The sequence below is a fragment of the Lynx rufus genome, unplaced genomic scaffold, assembly GCF_022079265.1.
Source record: "Lynx rufus isolate CCGP_SWC_20201006 ecotype Redwood Valley unplaced genomic scaffold, mLynRuf1.p SCAF_5, whole genome shotgun sequence".
Lineage (NCBI taxonomy): Eukaryota > Metazoa > Chordata > Mammalia > Carnivora > Felidae > Lynx > Lynx rufus.
In genome coordinates this window covers 100,338,212-100,348,222 of record NW_025814867.1, presented here as the reverse complement: position 1 = coordinate 100,348,222, position 10,011 = coordinate 100,338,212, and the positions used below count along the sequence as shown (strand labels likewise).

The 10,011-nt window shown below is 47.3% G+C and overlaps 1 protein-coding gene across 3 annotated transcripts in view; it reads left to right on the top strand.

Annotated features, from left to right (window-relative positions):
• Positions 1 to 2,278: 2,278 nt before the first annotated feature.
• CUNH3orf52 (chromosome unknown C3orf52 homolog) overlaps positions 2,279 to 10,011 on the top strand; it is a 32,329-nt gene continuing 24,596 nt past the window's right edge. For all 3 annotated transcript variants that reach the window (XM_047099992.1, XM_047099991.1, XM_047099990.1), the window contains exons 1-2: positions 2,279 to 2,459; positions 8,733 to 8,862. In XM_047099992.1, the coding sequence (XP_046955948.1) occupies positions 2,322 to 2,459; positions 8,733 to 8,862 (268 nt within the window). In that variant the 5' untranslated portion in view covers positions 2,279 to 2,321. The remainder of the gene's footprint in view (positions 2,460 to 8,732; positions 8,863 to 10,011) is intronic.

Genomic DNA, 10,011 nt, shown 5'->3' with positions numbered 1-10,011 from the left:
ACTAATTTAGTTACAGGTGTACAACATAATGATTTGATATTTGTGTAAACAATCACAATAAGTCTATAATGTCCATCCTCACACAAAGTTATCGTTCTTTGTCTCCTGATGAGAACTTTTAAGATCTACTCTCTTAGCAACTTTCTTTTTTTTTTTAATTTTTATTTCTCTTATTTATTAAAAAAAATTTTTTTTTAACATTTATTTATTTTTGAGACACACAGAGAGAGAGAGCATGAGCAGGGAAGGGGTAGAGAGAGGGGGGGACACAGAATCTGAAGTAGGCTCCAGACTCTGAGCTGTTAGCACAGAGCCCGACGCGGGGCTGGAACTCACCAACCGTGAGATCATGACCTGAGCTGAAGTCCGATGCTTAACCGACTGAGCCACCCAGGCGCCCCTCTTAGCAACTTTCATGTACGCAATACACATGCTACACTGCAGTCACCGTGCTGGACGCTGTACCCCCAGGTCCTACGTATCCCACCTTCTGGCTGGGGCCTGAGTTGATGGCCCTATTTACAATTGCACCTCCTCTTTCCCCTTCACCACTTGACACTCCAGCTCCCTTAATCTGCCTTATTTTTCTCCATAGCACACATTTCTAATATTCTAGAAATGTTGTTTAAGTTTGTTTCCCTCATTAAATAGAAGTGATCGCCATGGCAGTGATCTTGTTTTATTTAGCTGCTTCTTCAGACATACCTCAAGCATCCAGAAGAATATCTGACATATAGCAAGCACTCAGTGATGTTTGTTGAATTAAAGTGGACTGAATCTGTGCCCATTCAGCACGGTATACCACGTACTGGTAACAGAGAAGAGCGTGGAAAACTTCTGGGGGAGCACGCAAGTCAGGGAAGGTTTAGTGCTAAAAGTATGTATTAGCTAGAATTTAGAGATGGATGGGAATTGTCCATGCAGAAAGTGGGTAGGAAAAACACTGCAAGCCAAGGGAACATCATATACAAAGACGTGGGGGTGGCAATAGAATGGGATATGTGAGGGCCAGCCCGGAAGAGGAATGTGACCAGACCAGACTATCGAATGTCTGAGAAGGAAGACAAGATGTCAGTTACCGTAGGGAAAGATAGGGTGCAGGCTCCCTTTCTCTTGGCACCCCAGATTCATTTTCTTCTCTGAGCTTTAGGAGGCTGACCCCTGACTTCTGTCACCAGTTTCTGGTGGGAGTCACGGAAAGGAGAGTGGCAGGTAGGGAGAAAGGTCACAGTATTTATTCCCGTCTGTCTCCTCCTTGCTGGGCTACAGTCCTGGAAGTGGCTGCAACTTTTTTGTGACCATAGAGCCCATCGGGAGGGCCCTCCTTCAAGGCTCCAGTCCCTTTTAGGCCCATGGGTAATGATGGCTTTCTACTCTCGCTTGTCCTTGGGTGCCCTAGCACCCCTTCTTGGTTCTCTTAACCCTTGATCCTTTGTTGAAAAGCTTTTTCGAAAAATCCCAGCTGTGTGAATGCAGCCTGATTCCTGCAGAATGTGCCAGCTAGAGCGAAGAAAGCAGAAGTCAGTGCAAACCGGCAGCTGAGCAGCTGCAGTCAGCATGACCCCCTCCATCAGGCAGATGGAGTCCAGACGATCTGGTACCAGGCAACTGACAACTAGAGATCCAATACTGAGGAAGTGTCTGAACAGTAGGCAGGCTTTTGGACACAGGTCGACCTCTTCTGAAGTGAAGCTTATTTACATGCATCCTGTCCACAACTCAAACTGGTCTTAATACGTGTGCTGAGGGCAAGCCCGCTCTGAACAGAAGCTCAAGATGATCAACACACACCTTGCTTAGCAAACAAAATCCCAGGCTCCCCGAACTAGACGTTCTGCGCGAGTGCGTACAGCCTTCCCAGTTGCTTGTTGATTCGATAAATGAACTTGGGCTAGGCAGAGAACGCTGGGGCAAGCCCCGGCAGCAGACAGCTCCTGGAGGTGGAATGCTACCTTTCCTCCGTGGCACGGCGGTCCGGACCCATCCGGGCCGCAGCTGCCACCCAACGGGCCCTGGGCTCAGCTTCTGCTTCGGATCTGCGCGAACAGGGAAAGGCAGAGCCGGCAGCGCCCTGAACAAACCAGAAAAACAGCCCTCTTCTGCTCTGCTCGCGAGCCCACGTAGGCGCGGCGGCTCTACCCCGGCGGGGACCAGGGGCGCCTCCCCTTCGCCAGTGCCGCCCCGCCCCGCCCACCGCCCGAGGTCTGCCCCGCCGCGCCCGCGGGGGGCGGAGTGTGAGCTCGCCCGGAGGCCACTCTGGACTGTGCTCCCCTACGTGTGTGCGCCCTACTTCCCGCGTGTCAGCCGTCCTCTGCCTGCCCATGGAAGGGGCCGGATCCCCATCGACGGGGGAAGAGCTGGAGCTCTCGGTGCTCGGGGGGCAGCCCGACGAGCAGAAGCCTCTCAACGGAACCGTCCAGGTCATCCCTCTCTCGGTCGAGGAGCCCCGCGCAGCCCAGGTAAGGCCTGCTGGGCTCCCGGGGCGGTGTCAGAGCGCGCTCTGAGCCCGGCTGTGGGCCCGGACTCAGGCTGGCACCCTCCCAGTTGCGCGTTTCCAGCCACCTCTCCCCGCATCGCGGACGCGGAGCGCTGGTGGTGCGCGCTGCGATCTTCTGAATGGAGCGGATTCCGGAGTGCGCTCTAGCCGGAGCCGGCCGGGGTCCCTGCGACCCCTCTGGCCCCTCCGACCGCCATGGAACTTGAGGAATCCTACCCCGGAGGTATGTGGCTCCTGTCTTCAGAGAGAGAATCCCCAAGGATAGAGGTGGTTTAAAAAGGTTCGGTAACTTTAAATTCAGTGTGTGTGTGTGTGTGTGTGTGTGTGTGTGTGTGTGTGTGTGTTGTGTTTTCCAAGTAAGGAGAACTCGAGCGATAGATGGAGTCTTCTCCCTTTCTTTCATGGGCATCTCCTGGCCTTAACCTTTACTGCCTTGCCACTTCCACCCACCCTCCACCCTCCCCCTCTGCGTATCATCCCCTAGCCAGCTCACATCCCTCAGACACACACTTTTTCTTTTCCCAGACTTTGATTTCTCCTGAAGACAGGGGACAGGGGAGTGAACTTGCCCTGCTCAGTTGATGGGAAGTGGTTTCAAAGTTCTTGTCCCGAAGAACTAGACTAATGGCTCATTTGCTTGGGCCTCCTTTCAATCTCTAAAGGACCTCTTTTCTGCTCCAGCCCTAGCAGTGACAGGAACATGATTCATTCTCATCAAATACTCGTAAAATAGCAGAGGCTTTGAATTCACAGCCATCTGCCGTCTGATGAACCCTAAGACTGGCTTGAGGTTTACAGAGCGCTTGGAACTCCCCATGTATATGGCTCCAACTTGATCTTTTTTAGATCTCACTTCTCCACTCCCACGCCTCGCCTTTGACTACTCTCAGCTGTTGATTTCAGGGATAAGCAAGGAAATCAAACGGTGAAAGCATTGCTTTTGCATGGGTTCCTGGAAACACTGTCCACTCTGCTTTTAGAAGGACCTATCGATACCCCGGAGAGTGATTTGGGGGATTTTATGAATGAGAGATGAACACCACAGAAGAATGAGGGTGAAAGAAAGATGGTCTGATATCTGTGCAAGTGGCTGCCACCATGGGCTTCTGCCTCAGACCTCCATGGCAGGGTCTAGGAATGGATTTGGGAATACTTGCCACATGTTAGATAGTTCCAGGACTCCCCAGTGACTCCAGGGACTGAATCCAGAGATAGGAGTTTTGGTGACAACTTCACCACTAAAAGGTGTGCCCTGAGGCAAGGTGCAAAGGTCTGTGTTCCCAAGGGTCAAATGGTAATGTAATGTGGTTAACTGGGCTTCTCTGGGAGGCCTGGGAATGCCTTGCTGAAAACAGATGAGTAGAAGCCACACTCACGTAGGGCATCCGTATTCTATAATTGTTTATTTAGTACTTACCCAGGAGAGATTGCTCTTTCATGTTCTAATTACTTCCTCATCAGCCGGGTATACACGGAGAGCCTAGACTTCCTTGTGAATTAGCTTTGTAGGTCACCAAATAGTAAGAGCTATGGTGGTTGACAGAATGGTGTGGAGGTGAAGGGTTACCTGAGCACTCGGAGGGCATTCAAATATTTGAACAGGAAACATCAAAAAATGAGAAAATCCTCCTGTAATGTGTTAATCATTCTCTTTGGTTCTGTAGAATAAGTTAAAGTGTATTTTATTTTATTAAAAGTTTATTTATTTTGAGAGAGAGAGTGAGAGAGAGCGCATGGGGGAGGGGTGGAGAGAGAGAGGGAGAGAGAGAGAGAGAGAGGGAGAAAGAGAATCCCAAGCAGGCTCCATGCAGTCAGCACAGAGCCGACGCGGGGCTCGAACTCATGAACCATGAGAGCGTGACCTGAGCTGAAGTCGGACGCTCAACCGACTGAGCCACCCAGGCGCCCCTGAAGTGTATTTTAAATTGAAAAGTCAACTACTGTACAATCCTGTAAAGTGCTTGGGTGTGCCAGGCATCTGAGAATTTTGTGTGTAGGGTCTCCTTCAACTGTATGCTAAGATTTCCAATTTTGAAATGCAGCTTAAGCCCATGTATTTTTATTTGTTATTCTATTTTATTATTTTTTAAGCCCACGTATTTTTAGTAACCATATGCTTTGTACGTATCATGTGCCACATACTTCCCATACATAAATGCTTCTAATTACCCCCAACAAACTTAAGAGGAAGGTGTCAGTGTTCTGATTTGACAGATGAAGAAACTGGAAGACTGAGGCTCAGAGAAGTTACCACAATACTCAGGTTCACTCAGTGGTGGCTCTGAGATTTGAACTCAGGCTTTTTAGGTCTCAAACAACGCTGTTTTTATGGGTTTATTTTATTGATAATTAGGGAGAGAAAATATATATGTAATTTATACTCACTTATGTATAATTGCCTAAATTATATGTTCCTAATTTCGGTAAGTTTGGGCACTTAAGTGAAATATGAGTATTTGCGTAGCATATCTGGAATGAGGAGGGAGTTGCAGGTGGATGGGTGAAGAGGAGGGGACAGTTTTGGGACAGTTGGGAAGAAGACACCCCGTGTCTAGGGTATCTTCCTATTGGAAGGTCTGATCTGGGAGGGGATACAGAGGCAGTGGAAAGAACTTCTTTCCCCTTCTTGGAGCTTGAGGGAAAGGAATGTAAGCCGCTGAGTTTACTTTGCCTGTTGTCACTGTAAACATGGTAATATAGTTGGGTCAGAAATGAAAATGAAGTTATGGGTAATAGATGGAGATTGGTTTTCTTTTATGGCTCATCACATGGGCTCTGACCTCGGTTCCCAAATAGAAGTCCCGGAGACATTTTAAGGGACATCATCATTAATAATGCAATAAGTTGGTAGTTTTGAAGTAGGCAAGACTTCTGTGGACCGGCTAGCTAAAAATCAGCCCCATTGCTATGCATTGTTCAGAATTTAGGACAAGAATCAGCTAGATTTTTTATGTGTGGACAAGTGAATTAAATCCCACAATGAGATTACAAAGCACAGATTTTCCTACGCGCTAAGAAAAAATTTTCAGATATGTACATTATCTGCTCCTAATTGCGCCAAAGAGAAGAGAGAGGGCATGGGGGAGGGGCAGAGATAGTCTTGCCATTGTGGCAGGGCCTTATGTCATGTGTTTGGATGTGACTATCTGGGGGAATATTTAGAGGGAAGCTACAAAAATTCTTGAGCCATAAAATGCAGATCATAGAATGTAAGATGCAGTTTGCAAAAGTCTCTGGAAAGCACCCTGCAGAAAAACCTGCCTGTGGCTTCTCCTCCTGGCCTAGAATTTGGGCGTGAGAGAATGAAGATGCCAGTGAAGGAGGCAGTATGTCTTTGTGACCTGGTTTTTAGGGGAGTCTCAGCTCAGGGAGCACTCACCTGCTGTATCAGAGTCTCTTCACCCTCAGGGCACCGTGGAATCTTGGGGGTGGGAGCGGGGGTGAGGGGGAACTTCTAAAGGATACACAAGTCTTGGTTGATGCTAATGTGCAGAGAGCTGAGAAGCACTGTCATTTATTTTTGGGTTGGGAGTAGCTGACCGACTACTTTATAATGGCTTAGAGTCTGTGAAGGTTAATTTTGCAAAGGATGGTATCTCTCCCCGAGGGCTGACGGCAGGACAGTGAACTGGCTGTGTGTTGACAGCTTTGGGCTGGACACGAAGAGGCATTTTGTACCAGTGAGGGCTGTGTAATTCTGAGCTGACTTCCCCTCTGAAGTCAGAGTAGTGGGCCCTTCATACCACCAGGGTCCTAGTTTATTATCTGTAAGGGAAAACATCAGTGAAGGCAACAAGAGGCCAGAGAGATGCATTGACCCTCATTCTGTGGTTCATTTGAGACTTCAGCCCATTTCATTTTGTACTAATCTTAGGGTCCTGGCTGCTTCTTGTAGAAGGACTGAAAATGGCAGGGCATATGGGTGGCTCAGTTGGCTAAGCATCTGACTCTTGGTTTCGGCTCAGGTCACGATCTCTCATTTCATGGGTTCGATCCCCATGGCAGGCTTCGTGCTTGCAGTGCAGGGCCTGCTTGGTATTCTCTTTTCCTCTCTCTTTTCCCCTCCCCCACTGTCTCTCTGTCTTTCTCTCAAAATAAATAAACTTAGAAGAAAAAAAAAAAGGACTGAAAATGGCATGGGGTCATTCATTTTGTTCTCAGGGGCTCTGTAAGTAGGAAGATATAGTCCTGTTCCCTGAGAAGTTAAAGGTTCCTTATACTGAGACTTCTTTTCCCCCATGCCTTATTGAGCCCTTGGCTTTGGTGGCTTTGGAGCAGTTTTCAATTTTTGGCTGGCACTGTCCTTGAACTCCAGAAGCATACTTACCTCAAGAGCGTTTTCTTCTGTCCAGACATTCCCTTTATTGGTCCTTCATACCCGACCAGAGGAGCCGATGTAAAGTGCACTCAGGGACTCCACAACGTGAGCTCTACTCCAGAATTTCTCCAAGTACCTTCTTACATGTAGAACCCTCTACAACGAAGCCACACACATGTGTTACGTGCCTACTGCCCGACTGAGGCACAAGTGTGAGATGTAAGAACAAGGAAGTTCAAGAACCACCCCTCCTTCTATCTGGTTTCAGTTTACCTTGGAAGATAAGCTGGTATCTTGAACATGAAACCAGACAAAGCAGGGGCAGATGAGCTGCGTGGACAGCTCACGTTCTGGGGGGCTCTCTCCTTGGGCGACGTGGCAGGGAAGCCTCCACAAAAGGAGAGATCTGACTTGGCTCCTGAAGAGTGACGAGGCTTCAGGACAGAAGTCTCAACCCTGATAGAGCAACTGATTCAGTCCGGGAGGCTCAAAATTACAGACGGGGGCCTGCCCTCACCTCGTGGCAATCTGGTCCCCTGTGTCCAGGTACGGCCTCGGGGTGTGTAGTTTAAATTCCTGATGTGCAGCCAGCCAGGCTTGGGAACCTGTCACTGAGAAAGTCTGAACTGTAGTCCTAAAGTGAACGATTTCCTTTTCTGCTGGCCACCAGCACCGTCATGATGGGAGAGACAGTAAACAAGGTGCCTGTTCAGGAGCGAGACTCCAGAAATGCCTGCTGCTGCTTTGTGAGACGAGAACACTGAGCAACGATTGCTGTCATTTGTTGAATTGCTAATCTTTGTTTAGCAGGGGCTTCGTGCGCGCGATCTCTCGTGCACGCGATCTCTGGTTTCTACCACAGCCCTGTGCGCTACACTTGTTATTTTTACAGTTGAGGATGTCGGGGCTGGTGAGCTTCAGTAGCTTGCTGAATGAGGGCGTCGCTCTGCTTTTAAGTGTGGGAGGGGAATCCAGATGCAGAAACACACCTTTTCCCCATCGCAGTCCTTGGTCTCTGTGTGGGAATTACCCAATGGCTCAGTGGGAAGCAGAAGAGTCCTGGGACCTTGTAGGGGCAGGTGGTGGCCCTGAGTGGAAGCACCGTGGCAGCCAGGCCCACTCGTAACCTGGAGCTCTGCACGATGGCACGGGGCGGGGGGGCGTGGACAAAAGGTGCCAGCTTTGTAGGGACACACAGCGGACATCAGCCCTGGCTTCTCTCTGTACCTGCCTCTGGGAGATGGGCCAGTGGCCCCCCTCCGGGGCTGTTAGCATGCAATGAATTGGTGTTGGTGATCAATAAGCCATGACAGTGGCTGCCTCACTGCCGCTTATTTCCTGCTGTGTCTCATGTCCTTCCTTTCATTTCCCTTCGCAGGCCCTAATTACACGTTACAGGTCACAGCAGTAGCCTCTTAGCTTTTGCACACACCATTTTGCTCTGAATCTTAAGTCTACTCTTATGCTCCAAAACCTTCCACAGGTCCCCAGCTCACACCAAATTAAGTCCAAACTGCTCTGACCGCATTCAGAGCCCTCTCAGATTGCCTCCAGCCTTTCACTCTCTCTAATCTTAGCTGTTATTACTTGCCACATTCCTGTTAGCTGAGGCTCTTGGCCGGGTCCGTCACCAACCCACACGAAGGATGCTTGCTCTCTCCTGGCTTTGGAATGCCTTTCTCTGCCCATCCTTCCGAATCCTGCCTAACCTCCCCACCTCAGGGCCCCCTGGGTGTTTTCTCCCTCACTTCTGTGTGAGGTTCCATTCTGCTTCTTTGTAAACCTGACTTCGTGGAGGGGAGCCCCCTGGAGGGTAGGGTCCCGCTGCCTTCATTTCTGTATCACTGGCCCTTGGTAAGCATTCAGAAATGCTTGTTGAGACCAGTGACTGCCTCACAGTGTCCCTCTGCTTTCCAGGCTAACAAGGAGAACCCTTGGAGCTCCTGTAATAAGAAATTGATTGGAAAGTGCAAACTGTGGATGGTCATTGCCTCTGTTTTCCTAGGTCTCATTGTAGTGATCATCATAAGCTTATGTCTTACTGGAGGTAAGAGGACTTACGTAGGACTAAGTTGATGCACTTTAAGAACTTATGTAATGTTTATGACTTACACTTGTTTCTGATATGAAAGATGTGCTGATTGCTGTTTCTTTATAATATGAATTTAAAACTGGTTTGAGATTTGGTATGAGTGGCAGCTATACATGGTTCTTCGTTTGCTTTATTTCATTTTTTTTTTTTTTGTGGTTTGTTTTATAAGCTCTGAAAGAAGGGTGGAGACCAACATTTTACTTTAAACTCTGCCCACCGGATCTTGAAAATTTCTCAAGTGTTAATTTAAACACTAACTTATATTTCATTGTGTCTCTGCACCTGCTGTTTGAATATTTTTCCTTATCATTTGTTTGGTAAAATAATTATTGTACTTCATCTGATATACCTGGGACATTATTATAATGATAAATAATGAATAGCCCATTTGAAAGCAGCTTTAAAACTTCAACAGAACCATGAATGTATAAAATGTCATTAATTTATTTTGGAAATAACTGTTTATTATATTTGTATTATATGTGTTTATAAAACAAAACTTACATGGTGCTAACTATATCCTTTACATATATTATTTTAGTTATTATTTATTATGAAAATGAAAATAATCCATATTCAGTTACCCATGAAGCCCATCTATATTATTAATATTTCATTATACTTTCTTCTATCCTTTGCTCGCATTTTTAAAATAATTTGAGATAAAGATTTTTTTAATCATCTTGTGGCCTACCTTTAGGATTTTTAATGCCATGTTGAGACCATTTTGCCAATTCATTAGAAATTATTTGTGAGGGGTGCCTGGGTGGCTCAGTCAGTTGAGCATCCGACTTCAGCTTGGGTCATGATCTCATGGTTGGTGAGTTTCAGCCCCGCATCAGACTCTCTGCTGTCAGCACAGGGCTCACTTTGGATCTTCTGCCCCTCTCTCTGTCTACTCCTCCCCCACTCGTGCACTATCTCTCTCTCAAAAATCAGTAAACATTAAAAAGAAAAGAAATTATTTATGAACACTTTTTTAAAATGACTGTGTGTGATGTAGTCTTCCACACCATTTTAAAGTGTTTTTAAATAGTTGCTAATTTTTTATGATTATTGATATTAAGGTTTTCATGATGCATAAATATAGGACCCTCCAGTGGA